General features: G+C 46.3%; 1 protein-coding gene across 10 annotated transcripts in view; it reads left to right on the plus strand.

Moving 5' to 3' along the window:
* PTBP1 (polypyrimidine tract binding protein 1) overlaps positions 1-17,274 on the plus strand; it is a 28,719-nt gene that overhangs the window by 8,359 nt on the left and 3,086 nt on the right. For 7 of the 10 annotated variants that reach the window (XM_030509092.1, XM_030509098.1, XM_030509097.1 and 4 more), the window contains 12 exons: positions 5,374-5,449; positions 6,349-6,518; positions 7,549-7,695; positions 8,884-9,054; positions 9,778-9,888; positions 10,219-10,393; positions 11,223-11,312; positions 12,585-12,727; positions 15,398-15,431; positions 15,969-16,061; positions 16,406-16,622; positions 16,844-16,921. In XM_030509092.1, coding sequence (XP_030364952.1) covers positions 5,374-5,449; positions 6,349-6,518; positions 7,549-7,695; positions 8,884-9,054; positions 9,778-9,888; positions 10,219-10,393; positions 11,223-11,312; positions 12,585-12,727; positions 15,398-15,431; positions 15,969-16,061; positions 16,406-16,622; positions 16,844-16,921 — 1,505 coding nt within the window. The remainder of the gene's footprint in view (positions 1-5,373; positions 5,450-6,348; positions 6,519-7,548; positions 7,696-8,883; positions 9,055-9,777; positions 9,889-10,218; positions 10,394-11,222; positions 11,313-12,584; positions 12,728-15,397; positions 15,432-15,968; positions 16,062-16,405; positions 16,623-16,843; positions 16,922-17,274) is intronic. The other 3 variants (XM_030509093.1, XM_030509094.1, XM_030509095.1) reach the window with 3 other exon arrangements.

The following is a 17,274-nucleotide window of genomic DNA, read 5'->3' on the forward strand; positions in this document are numbered from 1 at the left end:
GCACAACCTCACGCTGGGCTGTGTGAGCAATTGCTTTCCCGTAGTGCCTCAGCTTCCAGTGTCTTTTAGGCACTCACAGCCCCATCTGTGTGCGCTAGAAACGGTACCAGCTTCTGTGGCAGTACTTCTGATAGGAGACTTTTCCTAAGCACTGAGTTCTTTGCAGTGCTCTGACCAACTGACCTGGTTTCAAAGATGCTCTGTGTGTGTGTGTGTAGCCAGTATGCTGTTGGGAATGTTGGTGGGAAGTCTGCTGTGCTGGCTCTTTGGGAAAGGTATCAGACTCAATCTTGTGCAGGCAAGAGCGAGGTTAGAACAACTTCAGAAGCTCTAAGTCGTGGGTGATGTTGCTTGGCCCCAGCTGAACAGTGTAGTTAAAAAAGCACCTACTCAAGGCCTGCCAGACTCCAGGGATGGAATATGCCAGCTCCAGGGTTGGAGTTAATCTGACAAATGCTACAGGGGTTGCTCTATCGGAATTGGTACATAAAAATCGGCCACCAGCTATTTGGTGAATGAAATTGGTATTTCAGCCTCCCCCCCCAAACTCTAGGTTCAGATCAGACTGTGTAAGCTGTGTGGTAGCAGAGGTTAAGTGACACTGCAGATGGACAGCAGCATCCTGCAGTGTGTCATTTGGCCCAGCAGCCCCCTCCAAGCCCTGCTGTCTGCAGGGTCTTGAAGCTCCTTTGTGTTGATCAGACACTTCCAGCCTTACTGGGACCGAAGGAGGATGCGGTTGGTGTGTGGTTTGTGACCCAAATGGGAATGTTCTTCACACTGCTCCACCTTTACATGGCTCGAGTGCTGGCAGCAGGAGATGGGGCAGGGAGTAATGTGAGGGAGCCTTGCTGGAAGCCAGTCTTGTGGGGAAGACAAGGGAAGCTGGCATCCTTCTGAGTGGTTTAAGTTTAGTTTCATTCCTAGCTCTTGAAGCTCTCAGCAGGAAAAGCTGGAGTGTAACATGAGTGTGAATGGTGATGTCACCAGCCTGGATTTCTCTTCTTAGTTCCTTTGCAAAGGGGCTGGAGCTGAGCACTGCAGCATGGAGCACATTCCTCTGGGGCTGAGCTCATACGAGCCCTCGGAGCATACCTCAGCAGTGCTCCATTCTCTCCGAGCTCAAAGACAGGATGGTTTTTGCATCTTTCATCAAAGCAAAGGGTTTGCGTGAGCTTCTCCATGATCCCTGTGTCATTGTGTGCAAAATATTTTGGTGGCCTTTTACAGGCTCCAAAATCTTCTTACAAACTTGGGGCAAATGAAGTGGAAGAAGGATGCTGGTGTGCTCTGTCGTGAGACTTGTGACAGGGGGTTGATCTGAACTTAAGCAAACAAAGGACTTCCAACAGTCCAAATATTTCTTGGTTTCTTTCTAGAGGGGGGTTTTCAAGGTGCTTTGCTTCTTGGAAGTGCCTTTTAGGTGATGGCCTGTGCACCTCCTACCTCTACCTTGTTCTGCCCCAGAAGGAGCGATACTGCTGTCACTGATCACTAGAGCAGCTCTGCAGTCAGGGCAGGGAATGCTGCTGCTCTCTGCGGGGTTCCTCATGAGCCAGGAGTTTCCTGCAGCCCCTGGGCTTGGCTCTTGCCCTCTTCCTTCCCATGATGAAGGATGTTATGGGGCAGCTGTAGCACACATCAGTGTGCTGGCAGAAGTTGTGACAATCTGTGGCTTCACTCCAAACTGTGGCAAGGTTCAGGTAAAATCCTAGCGGCAATGGGACAATTTGTAGTCTGCAAATGAAAACTGAGAGTTGCTTTTGAAGCTGGGAAAGCCCGACCTAAAAGCTCTTAGAGCTTTTCTGTTAAAGCTAAAGCAAAAAGATCAAAGTTCATCAAAAGATAACTCAGAAAAAGAGGAAATACTTGAAATCTACCTTGCCTTTAACTCCGAAAAGGGAACTAAAGCGTTGATGGCAAAACTGCCTGGAGCAGGGGTGTTGGGAGTAAATGAATGCAGCTTGAGCAGTAGAGCTTTTGTAGCCAGGAGTGTTGCAGACAAAGGAGGCTGCTGTCATAGAAACACTCCCAGGCCAGGTTCTACCTGGTGCCTCTGTGGTGGGAGCAGCCTGGGGAGGAGCTGCAGTGGAACTGCAGAGGGGGGGTTGTTTCCTATGACCAGGAAGAGGAGATGGCAACAGAAATCAATGCCTCTCGTGAGCAGGGATGGGAACTTGAGGATCTGAAGAGCTGTCCGGAGCTGTTGCTGCACGGTTGGGCCTCCCCATGGGAGTCACAATTGAAGGAGGTAGAGGGGTGTGTTGGTGCTGGGGAGCTGCTGAGCACCCACACAGCCATGTATTTGCTGGATTTGTGTGGTTTAAAACCTGAATAAAACAATACCTCAGAATCAATCGCTTTTGTCTTGGCTTTCCCAAGATCAGTCAGGATACCCGATGGATATGGTGGTGGTGGAAAACCGCTTCTGAACCTTTGCAAAGAACCAGGCTGGTTTTGGGTCCTCACTAGAGATTTCTCAGAGTTACCCGAGAGAAGCTCCAAGAGTAACAGAGGAGGAACAAACACTGCTGAAGGGTCATCGTTGATGCAGCATCCTGCTGCTGGAGGAGGTTTGGCAGCACCCTGTGCCCTGTGTTACTCCTTGGTATAACTCCTCAGTGCGTTGTAAGGCTGCCCTAGAGAAGGCATTCTTTCAAAGGAAGCCTGTGTGGAAGAATTTGGGTATAACTGTACAGAGTTCTGCATGTACTGCCTGTGAACTTCCTTGCGTAGAGAAGAGTCCTGGGAATAATAGTAGTTTTCCAACTGCTGCAGCCTTCCCTCTTCGCTTGCATGTACTTCCAGCTGGGAAGCTTACAAATTGCCTGCTGCTGCTTTTGATGTGGAACAATTGTCACCCTCTGGGTGCAGGAGGCAGCGGAGACTGTCTCCAAGATAAGAGGGGAGTGGATTGAAATGGCTCTTTCGTTAAAGAAACATGGACATGTGGAAGCCAGCAGCCAGGAGCATTCCTTGTCCAAGTGCCCTGCAGGTAAAGATTGCAATATGTGAGAAAATGTTGCTGTTGAACAAGTCATTAGGAAAGTGAAATTCAGGGAATTGAAATTCTTTCCATAATAGTATAAATGTTTGGTTTTCCCAGTTTATAGTTTCCTGGTGTTGCCTCCACGAGAGCCAAATATGTGGCTTGTTCTCCTGAGGTTGCCGTGATGGATTGCAGGGGCTGCCCCAGTGCGCTTGCACAGACACATCCCTTCCTACTGGGAATGCTGGAGTTCTCTGTGCTCACAAATGTACAAGCTGCTATTCAAGAACCCCTTTTTCTTCAGTTCAGGGCCTCATGTGAGGGGTTTCATGAGGCCAGTAAACACTTGTCTGCATTGGGAAGGCTTTTGTCTGCTGCTGGCTTGTGCTTGTAAATAGCTGCCAGTTGTATCCCAGTGCCCATGGTGGCTGCAGGAGCCCAGGCACAAGAGTGGTTTTATAGTAAAGTGGTGGGTTTTTTTTCTTTACCTGTGGATTTATGCATGAATTTGAGTCATCAGAAGGCTGGGATCACAGGGAATAGCCTCCCAGACTAGCTTGGGGAATCCAAGTGCTAATTAGAAGAGCTGTTTAAAGGCCTATTCCCAATTCCTGCACCATGTCAGGAGGGAATAACCTCACCAGTGCCCACAGCCTTGGTGGAACCTGGTCAGCGCTGCAGGTGACCAGCAGCAGCGCACGACCCACGGGTTGGAACGTGGCCCTAATTCCTTGGATTCAAGACATCAAAGTCCTTGAGCCTGTCTTTGAAGAGCCAGCAGTGAGTAGTCAAACAAGAAACACAGGCTTTGAAAGCCCAAGTGCTGTGTCTGCTCTGCAGTGAGCTGGGGCTGTTGTGTGACCTACTTCTGCCCGGGCGCTGGGAAGGGAGCGGGGAGCTGCTGTTGTCTCGCAGATAGTGTTTCTGCAGGTGCTGCCACATCTAGGGCATGGGGGGTGATGGAGTGTCTGGTAGCCACAGGGTGAAGCAGGGCATGTTTCCATCGAGTTGGGGGGGAGCTAAACAAGGCAGGCACGAGCTCTCTGCTCTTTGCTGCTGGGGAAAGCCTTTGACTGTGGCATTTCTGTGCAAGAGTAATGTAGAGAATTGTGAGAAAATGCTGCTTTGTGTTACATCTGTATTACTGTGTTTGCTCAATGGGATTTGAGGTAGTTTTGTGTAATGAAGCCATACTGATTTTAAGCTGTGTTATGTATATAAGCATAGATTGTACTAAGAAGTAATTTGTAGTCTTAGTAGTGTTTTTCATAGCTCCTACTTGGGTTAGACTAGTGTAGGGTGGCTTGGAGGCAGTTGGGCTGGGTGACTTGTGTGTGAGCAGATGGAATTACACCTACAGCTCCTAAAAAGCCTGGAGCAAACGTGTTTCTAAAGCTGTGCACTACCAGGGGCTGTTCAGGTTGTCTAATTCGAGTAGGAACAGTCTGGTTTAGAATTGCTTTGTCATATGTTTTCTCCGTCCACAGTGCTGCAGTGAGCAAAGTCACAGAATCCAGATGCTGTGCTGCTCGTGGGGTTTGGGTTTGCCAGTAGCCACGTTGATGCTGATGTGGAGCAAAGGCTGAGGTGCAGGGTAGCACAGCAGGGGATTCTGAAGGATTAGTCCCTGTGATAGTTTGGTTTCTCTTGTTCCAGAATGGAGCTACATGTGCTTGCTGAGACTTGATGGTGCTGCTGTTCTGGGCATTGTGGCTACAAGGTGCCAATCCAGTGACAGTCTGTTCTGTACTAGAATCCGACTTGTTACATGTGGACCTATTTCTGCTGTGAAATCTGAAAAGTAGCTTTTTGCCAGTCCCTTTACATTCCTGCCCTGCCCTTTTTTGGGGTAGGGAAGAGATCCATTTCTGTCAGGTCTCCATTGCTCATAGTTGCATCTTCTGTTGGTAACTGGAAACTAAAACTGGTCCATAATGGCCAGATCACACACTAACAGTTTGGGCCAGCTTCTGGTAACTTGTCTTTTGCTGAAGATGCCCTTGCTCCTGGTAACCCTCCTGTGCCCTCAGTGGGTGCCAGGGGGCCTTGTTTGGTTTGCTCTTCATCCTGCGGGACTGTTGTGTTGCATTCACATCCTCCTGGTGTATCTCAGTGCATTTAGTGGCTTTGGACAATTCAGTGATGCTTCAACTCCGAAGAGCCCTAATGCTTAGCAGAAAGATACTGGATAGTGCTACTCAATTACTAAATTGGATCTTACTTATATTTAATTTATGGAGGTGAGGTTCACTGCCCACTCTCAGTATGTTTTCACTTACACTTCAGCTTCTCTGCAGCTTAGTCTCAATTGTTCTGCTTTGGGAGGACGTGAATAGAACTCAGTTGAAATGCTCTCAGTTTACCTTTCCTCTTTTCTTTTCCAGCGGGGAGCTGACGAGCTTTTCCCTGCTTGTGTTACTAACGGACCCTTTATCATGAACAACAACAATTCTTCTGCAGGTAATGTTGCTTCTACAATAGAATAGCAATATATAAGTATTGCAGATACTAGGAGGAGGTCTGGGGTTTAAAATCTCTTTAGTTTTTGGTATTTCCTAGACCTTTGTAGGACAGTGCTGGATAGTAGTAATAAACTTCTGCCCTATCCCCATATGAGTTTTAGTGGACTGAAGAAAATTGGGGCAGACCAGTTGCTAAAATGATTTTACAGAGTTAGAACATGCAGGTTTTGCTCTAAACTTAAAGCACAATTGAATTCGTATGGGGTTATTCTGGCTGTATGGAATAGTTTGCTGCTCTTTGGGAGTCTGGAATCCCACCCAAGACAGTAGCCTCGGGTGCTCAGTCCAGAGTTCTACCCTCTGTGCTTGTCAGTGCCTTGAATTGTCTGTCTTAGAGCTACCTTCATGTCCTGCCCGTGCCCTCTCTGCCACACTGTGCCAGCTCTGGTGCTGTGCTGCAGCAGCCTTTGCCCTGTGGACAATCCAGCTGACCCAAAAGGACTTTTTGGGTCATATTTGTTAAGAGTATCGCTTGCTTTAAGATGTCCCCTTCAAACAGCTTCATTGCCCAGGATGCCAGCCCAAGGGAAAAGGATCAGAGCAGTGCTGCAGAATGAGCCCTGCAGAGGCTCAGCCCTACACAGAGCAGAGGGGTGGGTGTGTGCTGTAAACAAGCTGTGAAATGGCCACTGGAGGCTTGATTCCATTGCGGTGGCATTCAGCAACGTCACTTGCAACGTGTCATTTGGGGGGAGGGGGGCAGTAAAACCATGTGTCTTCAGATTCTAGTGGAATTAGACTATGGAATTTCTCTGTAAGAGAGCGATAACTGGATGGGGGGAGCACAGACTGGCTGTGAAAAGCTCTGGAGGTTTGGGTAACTCTTTGTTTTTCCAGCTAATGGAAATGACATCAAAAAATTCAAAGGTGATAGAAGTGCTGGAGTGCCGTCCCGAGTAATCCATGTCCGTAAGCTCCCCAGTGATGTCACGGAGGCAGAGGTCATCTCCTTGGGCTTACCTTTTGGCAAGGTCACCAATCTTCTCATGTTGAAAGGCAAAAATCAGGTATTGTCTCTGGAATTGCAAGCGGGGCTTATGGCAAAGGCTTGATGGGTTTGTCATCCCTAAACCAGGCCCAAGTTGTTTAAACAACTGTCACGTATTAGGAGTCAATAACTTGTGCATACTATTATTTGACTTTTCCATGATTATCCCATGAGCTGTAGAAAATACTATTTTCAGGCTGTGCAAGGAGCTAAGTCCATAATTACAGGTTGTCTCCTATAATCAGCGTTGTGCCTGGTTTCTAAATTGCAGAGCAGGTAAATTATTTGGACAGCAGTGACATGAGTTGGCCTCTTTCACTCAAGCTGCTTTGACAGTTGAGTAACCACCAGTGTAACTTTGCATATTAAGGACACCTTTACAGGTACAATAAATTAGGTGGGTAAAGCTAAAGCACTCTTGGGTAATGCAAAAGGTGTGCACTAATTTGGTAACTAAAATTGTCTTGCAAATGAAGGAGTAAAAAAGGCAAAGCCAGCTTTAATAATCTTTTAAAATGCTCTGTCTTTAATATTAATTATGAAAATGTGCCTCTGATATATCGCCTGCTGTGATTGTATGTAAGTATTTAATGGAATGACTTGCTACAATCCCTTAGGCTTTTGTTCTGAAGCAGGGAAGACTATAAAGTTCCAGAGCAGTGGGTGGGCTTGCTGCTCCTTGCAGAAGTAAGGGGAGTTGCTTAAATGACAAGTGTTAAGAATCTGGATGACTGCTGTATTCTTGTGTTCCTGCAGACACTTGTGCCACTGCCACTTTCCTAAGTATATATAGCGTGGAGATCTTAGGATGAGACTGAAACATTACCTAAAATCAGTCTGGACAGTGAAGATCCTCACTTGAGCTACGTACAGTTGGTTCTTAGTCCTGTGTACAGAAACCTGCATGGAAATGCAGTTGTGAAAATCAAATCCAGTTGCAGTTCAACTGGAAGTTCCTCCTAAAGCCATCCATAGCGTGCTGATTGCCAAGTGTTAATGCTGCCTCTTGAGCTGCTCTGATGTGTCTGTTGGGTTTCACTTCTGCACAGGCTTTCATAGAAATGAACACGGAGGAGGCAGCCAACACCATGGTGAACTACTACACCACTGTCACTCCAGTCCTCCGGAGCCAGCCCATCTACATTCAGTTCTCTAACCACAAGGAGCTGAAGACAGACAACTCTCCAAACCAAGCTGTTAGTTGTTGTTCTTTATGTTGTCGTACTGGTGGGAGGGAGAGACACTTCTCAGCTGCTGGTTTGAGTTGTGCTTTAAGATTTGGTTTAAGTATCAAAGAGCAAAGTCTTCTGTAACAGCTTTTATCCAACGTGTCAGCAGACTGGTAAATGAACTGCTAAATCTTCCTTCATGTCGGGGAAGAAGATGCAAAGTGAATGGGAGATACAGGGTGGCTTAGCATCCCTTAGGTAGAAACAGTAACTGAAAACTTGCTTAACCTCTTCAGGATTTCTAATATTTGACAGATTTACATGAAATGAAGCTCTGACGGAGCAAAACTTGAGCGTGCAGCAGAGTGCAGCCTGTTGCTGGGAAGCGCTGGTGCGGAGGCAGGCAGCACAGGAACGCAGCAGTTCCTCAGGCTTTGTCTGGGCTGTCTGGAGTTTATGTGCAAGATCTGCTCTGCACAGGCTAAGAAGTTCCCTGGTTTGGCTCAGCTGCTCTTGGCAGCCTTTCAGGACAGGAACACTGGAAAGAAGTTCAAGTTACTTGTGGCTCCTTATCGGAGTGGCTGCCCAGTACACCCAGTTTGCTGCCTCTCACTTTTCAGGCTGAGTTTCATCAGGCTCAGAGCATCTAATCCTGTGCAGATGAAAGGCTACGACTGGGTGCATCTAAAGCCAGCACATGATGCAGGATAGCGAGAGCATCAGTGGTGTATGAGCAAGGGGGACTCTACAGGGAGTAAATTCCCAGCTAGTTCTTGCTCCTGGATCCCTATACAGATGAGCATTAATCTTACTCAGTCCTGTCAGCTTCTGTAGCATTCTGGAGATGGAGTTTCACCCCAGAAGAGCCTAGTTTTCCCTTTTTCTAAACAATGGAATAATTTTGCTGCATCAATAGATGCTGAGCAAGGTTTTAGCCTTAGAAAGTACTTAAAATAGTACTTAAGCTGCTGCTGATAAGCTCCTATTTGATTGTGTTAGTATTTTCACGTTGCTCTTCCTGATGAGGACGGTCTGCACTGCCCATGTTTAAAATGTGCCAAAGTCCTTACATCCCCAGCCATAGGAACCATAACCTGCTTTCTGTGGTGTGCTCACTGCTGGCTTCTGGCAGTTGGCACACAGGAGGCTCCAGAGGAGCTGTGTGTGTCTGTCGTGCAAGCACGAGTGCGTGGCTAACGGTGTCTGGTTCTGCAGCGTGCTCAGGCGGCTCTGCAAGCAGTGAACTTGGTGCAGCCGGGGAGCCTGCCGCTGCCGGCCGCTGCCGCAGCCGTGGATGCGGGAATGGCCATGGCTGGCCAGAGCCCTGTCCTGAGGATCATTGTGGAGAATCTCTTCTATCCTGTCGCTCTGGATGTTCTGCATCAGGTAAAACACGGCACCACAACCTTCGGGGTTGTGTTTGCCATGTCTGTGTTCTAACAGGATGTGGGTTTCTCTCTATAATACAAGTTCTGAACGGAGGTGACCAAAGATCTTCTGAAGATCCCAACACCTACATGAGATTCCTCTGGTTTTGCTTCCAGTTTGGCCAGACTTTAATTTCCAGAGATTTGATTGCTGGTCCATTTCCCTTGGATTACAGCCTGGTACAGTGCAAGGGACACAAACAGTTCTGTTTTCAAGATGGCTTTTCAAGTTCTGCTTAGGGTTTAGCAGAAGTAGCTGCCTCATGTCTGCCTGCAAGGGTAGGGGGAAACCAGTCCTGTGCCTGGGAGTCGTTGGGTAGGAGCTTATTTGGCAAGTTCCTGCTGCAGTTGCTTAACTTCATCTATCTGTTTAAAATGCAAGCTTAGCTGCATTGAAGCAGCTCTGAAATGCTTGGAAAAGCTTCAGTTTGGGAAGGTGTATGTGACCCTTCCTGTGTAATAGTTCATAACAAACACTTTAAGGAGGCAGTTGGGTCACCCGGGTGTTTTTCTAGTCTGATGCCATGATACAAGCGTAGTTTAAAACCTTACATTTCGGAGTTGGAAAGCTAACAAGGTGAAGGGATAACTTTGTATTGTTTCTGCTTCTGCTAATGGAGATCAATGCAAAATGAACTCACTGGAAAGGAGCTAACAAGAGATTGCAAATATTCTCTTACAGATTTTCTCCAAGTTTGGTACAGTCTTGAAAATAATCACATTCACCAAGAACCACCAGTTCCAGGCCCTGTTGCAATATGCTGACCCAGTGAGCGCTCAGCATGCCAAACTGGTGAGTAGTGTGCTTGCAGTGCCAACACCTGAATTATTGTCACTTTTAGGCTTGCTTTTATTAATGTAGGATCAATGTTAGAAGGGGTTTGGGGTGCAGGGAGGGGGGATCACAAGGTGTATGTGAGCATTGCCCATTGAGCAGGAGTGGTGCAGCTTAACACGGGTGAAGACTGCAGGGTGGGGGGGGGATGAAGCGGTGCTTTCTCCACACAGAGTGGGATACCTGCAGATGTCCCACCAGAGCCCTGGTACCTGGGATGTTGTGACACCTTCTGTGTGATCTCAGTGTAAATGCATCTTGGGTGAGGAAAGGTTTGTTTCTTTGCAGTCTTTAGATGGACAGAACATCTACAATGCCTGTTGCACCCTGCGCATAGACTTCTCAAAGCTCACAAGTCTCAATGTAAAATACAATAATGATAAGAGCAGAGATTATACACGACCAGACCTACCTTCTGGGGACAACCCGCCCCCTCTTGATCAGACCATGGCAGCTGCTTTTGGTGAGAACTCTTGGAGCGGGTGCAGAACCAATGCATGTGTCAGTTGGGGAAGGGGAGGGGATGTAACCTGGGTGTGTTTTCAGGGCGGATAGAAGGAAGATCAGGTTGGATAGAAGGAAGAAGCTCTTTACTGTGAGGGTGCTGAGGCACTGGATCAGGTTGCCCAAAGAAGTGGTGGATGCTCCATCCCTGGCAGTGTTCAGGGCCAGGCTGGACAGAGCCTTGGGCAACATGGTCTAGGGTAAGGCATCCCTGCCCATGGCAGGGGGTTGGAACTGGATGATCTTAAGGTCCTTTCCAACCCAAACCATTCTATGATTCTATTTGATCATACAGAATTGTGGAATATGACTAAGGAGGAAAACTTAGAAACCACTGAATCAGAGTAGTGCAAACTACTAGTAGGTAGGCACATGTGGCTGTGGGTGCGTGCTGCTGCTTTGGAAGCTCTTCTTCTTTTGGGTGAGGACTGGTTGCAGCTTTGCAGCTGTCTGGGCTTCTGGTGCCATCTGTTGCTTTGCCTACAGTATGGACCTGGGATTCTGTCACCTGCACTTGGAAAACTGGGGTGGTTAAGCAGTTACAGGAGCTATTAGCTTGTAGTCTGGTTAACAGCTATGTGGGAACAGCAGAGTCAGAGGAAGGAGGAATCGTTTTTGTCATGTCTTGAAGCTCAGTGTTCCATTAGAGGCATTTTTGAATTCCTGCTTGGTTTCGGGTTTAGCTTTCAACTAAATGCATATGTTGAAGGCCAGATCAAGACATTCCAACTAAGGCTAGAGGTTTTCTTGCTGTTGGGTGTTTTGTATAATGTGTATATCTTTCCCAGGTGCCCCAGGAATAATCTCTCCTTCTCCATATGCAGGAACTGGCTTTCCTCCTGCCTTTGCAATTCCTCAGGCTGCAGGTACTGTATTTCGTAAGTTGAAATTTTATATAGATTTTCTGTTGCTGAAGCATCTTGATGGTTTAAAGCTAAGTAGCCATATTTTGGGGGGTTTAGTGATGCAAATTCTCGATGCTGGCACTTGGGCATAGAGGGAAATGGTGTTTCAGTACGTAACCTCAACTAAGAATGCAAATGTAGTACTTCTGGCTAGGGAATATCCCAGGGCAAAGAGGGAAATGGGCAGCAGGATGGGGCAGTAAAAGTAACTGGGGGAGATGGGGAGGGGATGAAATGTTTTGAATTTATTTCCTCATGTGGTTGCAGAGGTTGGGAGCTCACTTTGACAACCAGAAGTGTGGTCAAAAGCAAGGAATCCTTGTCCATTTTTCCCTAAACATTTGGAGTAAAGCTGTTGTTTAAACACGCCCCGTATGATGTGCACTGTTAGAGCTGCACTGGGCAGTCTGCAGCTCATCCTGCAGGTAACAACTTACTGCTACTTGCAGAAGTAGCCACGTGCCTGAGGTTCAAGGCTTGGGGTTGGAGTGAACACACTCGCTGCACTGCCAGGCTAAAACAAGGTCTCCTTTGGTTTTCATCGCCTACCAAACTCTGTTGACTTCCTTGGATCTTGATGGAATTTCCTTGCTTGTGACAAACAAGCACAGATCAAAGTGGGGAACTGTTCATGTTTTGTTAATACCCCGTTGGGGTAATATCCTGTGCCACTTGGAGGAGTGATTGCATTGATTACTAGTGGTGGTTTCTCAAACTTCAAAGCTCTTTGGAGGGCTGATGCAGCGAGGTGCCAGCCGTTACTGTGAGCAACCTAGAAATGCCTGTAAATAAAACTAATGCTTCTCCATTCCTGCAGAGATGAGCTGGTGGTAGCCTACAATACCTCTTGTTAGATGCATGGTTAAAGAACAAAGCGTGTTGGCATGCACTGGTTGGAAAGACCCTTCCAAATGCACCGTGTGCGATACCTTTCCTGCACCAGCAGAGCTGAGGCTTTGTGCTGATTCCGCTGCTTGTGAGACGTGCAGCACATTGTAGTCAACCAGCCAGTGCTGAGGCACCCGTTAAGCACCAGGCACTGCAAGAGCAAATCCCATTACAAACCATGCCATTTCCTGCAGCACCAGAATTGGAGGCTTCTCTTGCTCTTAGCCTACACGGTCACTGTGGTTCGAATGATGACTTTGCATGTTACAGAAGGTGCCGTTCTCCCTTCTGGTGCAGCAAATACACTAGAGTACGTGCTGTTAATTTCTTTACTGGTTAATATTCTTTAATTTCCAGGCCTGACAGTTCCAAGTGTTCATGGAGCACTAGCTCCTTTGGCTATCCCAGCAGCTGCAGCGGCTGCAGCAGGACGGATTGCCATTCCCGGCCTCAGTGGGGCAGGGAACTGTGTGCTGCTGGTTAGCAGTCTGAATCCTGAGGTTAGTGGAGTCCTAACTTTACTCTTTTTTTTTTTTTCTCCTTCTGTTACCTCTGCTTTCACTTTCTGAACACAGATTTGTGCTGAAAGTCATTGAAAGTGAAATGCTGCCATAACCTAAAGGAAACGGCAAAACTAGAAAAGCAGCTGATGTGCTGTGCCAGCTCTCAAACTCAAAGCAGATCAGTACTCTAGTTGCTGAAGGGAAATGAGAAAGTCCATCTCAAATTAAAACCTTGCTCTTCTTTGGTTCAAAGCCAAGGATGCTGCCTGACTGCTCTCATCCCATAAAGACTACAATGCCTGTCCCCTTCCTCCCTCTTTTATTTGGAGTCTCCCTGCCATTCCCATGGAGTAGTGTCATTTGGGTCACAGAATAGTCATGTCCATGCTTTCTTTTCCTTGGCATGTTCTAGTTTTTAATACATTAATTCAGAACTACAGAGAGACTTTGTTCTGACCTTTGCTCTTTCTGTGTAGTGTCTGGACCCCTGCCAGCTTGACCTTGTACCTGTGCAGTATTTCCTCTGCCATGTGCTTGCACATTTTCCCTTTCCAAGATTCCTGGAAGTTTTTTCCTTAGCTAAACCCCTTAACAACTCACAGTTTACATTTTCAATTCTACTTAACTTAGTGAGTTGAAAGATTGGGATTTCTTTAAAAATAAAGCAAATAACATTTGAACAAAAATGTTTTCACGAAAGACAGCAGCACAAGAGAATCTGATATGGGTATCTTGGACTTTTCGGTCAGCTTTTGGCTCTTGGTTGGATTGAAAGTGTAGAATCTTCTAGTGTGTGCAGTAGAGTCTCTGCTGCAAAGCCCTTTAACTGGTGGGACTGTGCACACAAGTTAATGCTACTTTGCAAAGCTCTCAAACTTACCAGTGATGTCAGAGTAACCACAAAACCTCTTTTGCATCAAAGGGAAAGCCTGGATGTGATGAATGATCAAAGTGTTTTAACTCGTGATGAGATGAACCAATTGACTCGATATTTTCAGACTGCTCTTTTTATCTGTCATTACTGTTTTCTCCAGGGCATGAAATAATGGCAGGGACTGGGATACAGCTTTGGTTTGGATGAGTTGCTCTTCTACCTAGGAACTGCTCTGCCATCCCAGGAGGTGTCACCGCTGCCTCGCTCCCATGACTTGCTGGTCAAACAGAAGTCCCAAACGTTAAGAGCTGGTGGCAATATTCTCAAGCAGCACTGTCAGGAGTGTGGTTCTTGAGAGGATTTGGTAGCCTGGGTGGCAGTGGCGGGCCCAAGGGCTGTGCTGGACCTGTTTAACTTGCACGTGTTCTGAGCTCCGAGCGGTGTCTGAACGGTGCGCACAGTTCTTGTTGAAGTAGGAGCGAGCGGTTATTTCATGCCTTGTGGTTTTTGGTGAGCTCTTCGCTATCCATCCAGCTTATCTTTGGGCTAGAGAGACTTTGATACTTGTACTGAAGCTGTGAACTAACAGACATGAAACTTTTTCCATTGCCTGTATAATCAGTGTTGTAGAAACTTACCTATGCCACAACCGGTTAGTTAAGAGACAGTATTTCTCTGGAGTGACTGCTCTGCCATAACGTAGGTGGGGTTTTCCTGAATTGGAACTGTGGAAACTGAAATTGTTCCCTTTTTCCTTTCCACGATGAGTGGAAGAAGTCTGTGTGTGCCTCAGCTCACACTGACTTGGCTTGGAATACAAAGTGCTGGGAGCAGAGATGTTTTTCCTGCCTTTCCAGCTGCGTAGCAGCAGTTTGGGGGTTCTGCATGGCGAGCTCAAGCCTTGGAGGGCGAAATAGGCCTCTCGCAAACCAGGTACCAAGTTCTTTTTGAGCAAGAGCTTTTAGCAGACCTTTGGGGTGTTTTGTAGTGGTACTGGCTCATCCGGATCATCTCTTGCTGTAAAGGCAGTGAGTTGGACTGCACAGCAGGGAGCACTTCCTGAAGCAGCGAATGCAGGCGGGTTTGACCTGAGCTGGGAGGTCATTTCTTCTAAGAAATTCTTGCAATTGGAGCAAATATTTTTTTCTTAAATCGAATTTTAGGGACTCCCATAGCAGTGGAATTGACTATTGAAGCCTGGAGAAGTCACTCTGTTGCGATACTGTCTCTTACATCTTTGTATATCTGAAGTAAAAATGCCTTTTCTTTATCATTGTGTTCCACTAGGTAAAACCTATTAACTGTTTCTGTAAACGAGTTATTGTATGTAGAATTCTATAAATCTGACTGATGGAACACTACATATTTCCTTATGTATTTACTGACCTGTGTTTTTTGCTACTTTTTTTCTTTTCTCCCCATCCCTGAATTTTTTTTCTTCCCCTGATCCGGAATTTCTTTGCCAACTGACTGCACGGTACTTCTGCTTCCTGTTGTTGCTTGAAACAAAACAATAAAAACATTCCCCTTCCAAAAACAAAACCAAAAACCAAAAACAAACCAAAAAAAAAAACACAAACCAAACCAAAAACCATAAACCCTGCTCTTCGGAAACCAACCTGCCCTTCAATATTAACCATCTTGAAAACTTCATCATCCATCAACCAATTTCGCCATTTCCTGCGGGGACTCTGCCCTTCCTCGTTGTGGACGATTTGTGCAACCTCGCTCTCCCCTTCGATTCCTTACCTCTTCCCTGTCCCTCCGCTGCCTTGCTCTGCTGTTCTCTAAAGAGAGTTACACCCCAATGCCTCTTTATTCTTTTCGGTATGTTATTATTCACACTTTTTATTACCTTGTTTTTTTCATTTAGTTGAGATTTTTTTTTGTTGATACTTCAGAAATGTACAGTTTGCAGTTTGCTTTTTTGTTTTTTATTTTGAATGCATAATTTCATTTATATTATTTTATTTTTTTTTTACATTGTTTTACTTAGTTTGCTATTTAATTTAGTTTGCCTTTTGGTTTATGTTCAGTTATGCATGGGTTATTGCTTTGCATGTCTTTTAGAAGAGATTTAAATGGTGATAGCATGCTAAATTGTCCAGTCTTCTGGCAGTAAGAGTTTTGCTTTTTGCTGAAACCCAGTGTCTTTTCTTTAATGTATTGTTCCATTATTATTCTGCTATATAAGAATTTTCCTTAACTAGAGCAGAATAAGTAACCATGGTTGGAATGAGATCAGTTCTGGTTGTGAATGAATGTTTTTTGCTGTTGGATTGATTAGCTAATATTAAGTTAAATGAGACTTCACGGGGTTTTTTCCCTACCTAAAGGCTCTTCTTCTTTCCTCACTTTTTGAAGGAGTCTATGGTGATGTGCAGAGGGTGAAGATTTTATTTAAGAAGAAAGAGAATGCCCTTGTTCAGATGACTGATGGAAACCAGGCCCAGCTTGGTAAGCAAGCTTGACAGTATCACACTATTGGCATTAAGAGACCTAATGGGGAATTAAAGCTTTAATATCAGTCTGTTCTTCTCCTCCAATACAAAGACCCCAGACCTGAATGTGTCCATGCACTTGCTTGTGTGCATAGTGCAGACTGGGGCAGCTCTGGAGAAGGTGTGCTTGATTTGGGTGAGAGAAGCCAGAGGGAAAATGGAACAGACAGTGCAGGAAAGCAGAGTATCAGTGTTTGTGCTGCAGCTCCTGGAGGATGTGGGAAGAACCAGAATGAAATGGGTTTAGCTGGGAGGAGGAGGGAAGCCTGTTGCAGTCAGCGCTGTCTTTAACCGTTGCAGCCATGAGCCATTTAAATGGGCAGAAGCTCTATGGGAAGCCCATCCGTATCACCCTGTCCAAGCACCAGACAGTCCAGCTCCCCCGTGAGGGGCAGGAAACCCACGGCCTGACAAAGGACTACGGCAATTCTCCTCTACACCGTTTCAAGAAACCAGGCTCCAAAAACTTCCAGAACATCTTTCCTCCTTCTGCCACTCTTCATCTGTCCAATATTCCGTAAGTATCCTCCTGGAGAGCTCCTGTGTGGCTGAGTATAAAATGGGCTACAAATTCAGTGTCAGAGTGAATATGGGCAGCTTTATGTGGCTAGCAGGAGGAGAGCGTGCCCATATTCCCCTTGGTCTCTCAGCCTTGCCAGCTCAAGAAGCTGAGCATTTGTTTCTAGAGATGAATTGAGCCTGTCAGCATACATTTGACTGGAAAACCTTCTGTTTCAGACCTTCAGTAACTGAAGAAGACCTTAAGATGTTGTTTTCAGGCAACAGTGGGGTGGTCAAAGGATTCAAATTCTTCCAGTAAGTGTTTTGTCTTGCATCCTATCCTTACCCTGGGCTTTTCAGTAGGAGAAGGGTTAGAAGTACTTAGCTCTGGTGGAATTCCAACTTGGGCTCAGGTGAGCAGAACTGATGCAGTATTTGACTCTTTGCAACAAAGAATTCAGGAGTAACCCTGGATTGGGTGCATGGTATGAGTTGGAGAAAACCAAAGCAGCTGAGTGAGCTGTTTGGGTATGCATGTTTGTCATGGAGAGAGGCACTTCCATGTAAAAAGAAGGGATGCTGCAGTTCCCTGGGGAGTTAATTTTCTGCTGGCCTCGAGGGTTAGATCAGAGTTGGGGAAGCTCAGCACAAGGTGGTGCTGATCCTGC

The sequence above is a fragment of the Strigops habroptila genome, chromosome 20 (assembly GCF_004027225.2).
Source record: "Strigops habroptila isolate Jane chromosome 20, bStrHab1.2.pri, whole genome shotgun sequence".
NCBI classification, from domain to species: domain Eukaryota; kingdom Metazoa; phylum Chordata; class Aves; order Psittaciformes; family Psittacidae; genus Strigops; species Strigops habroptila.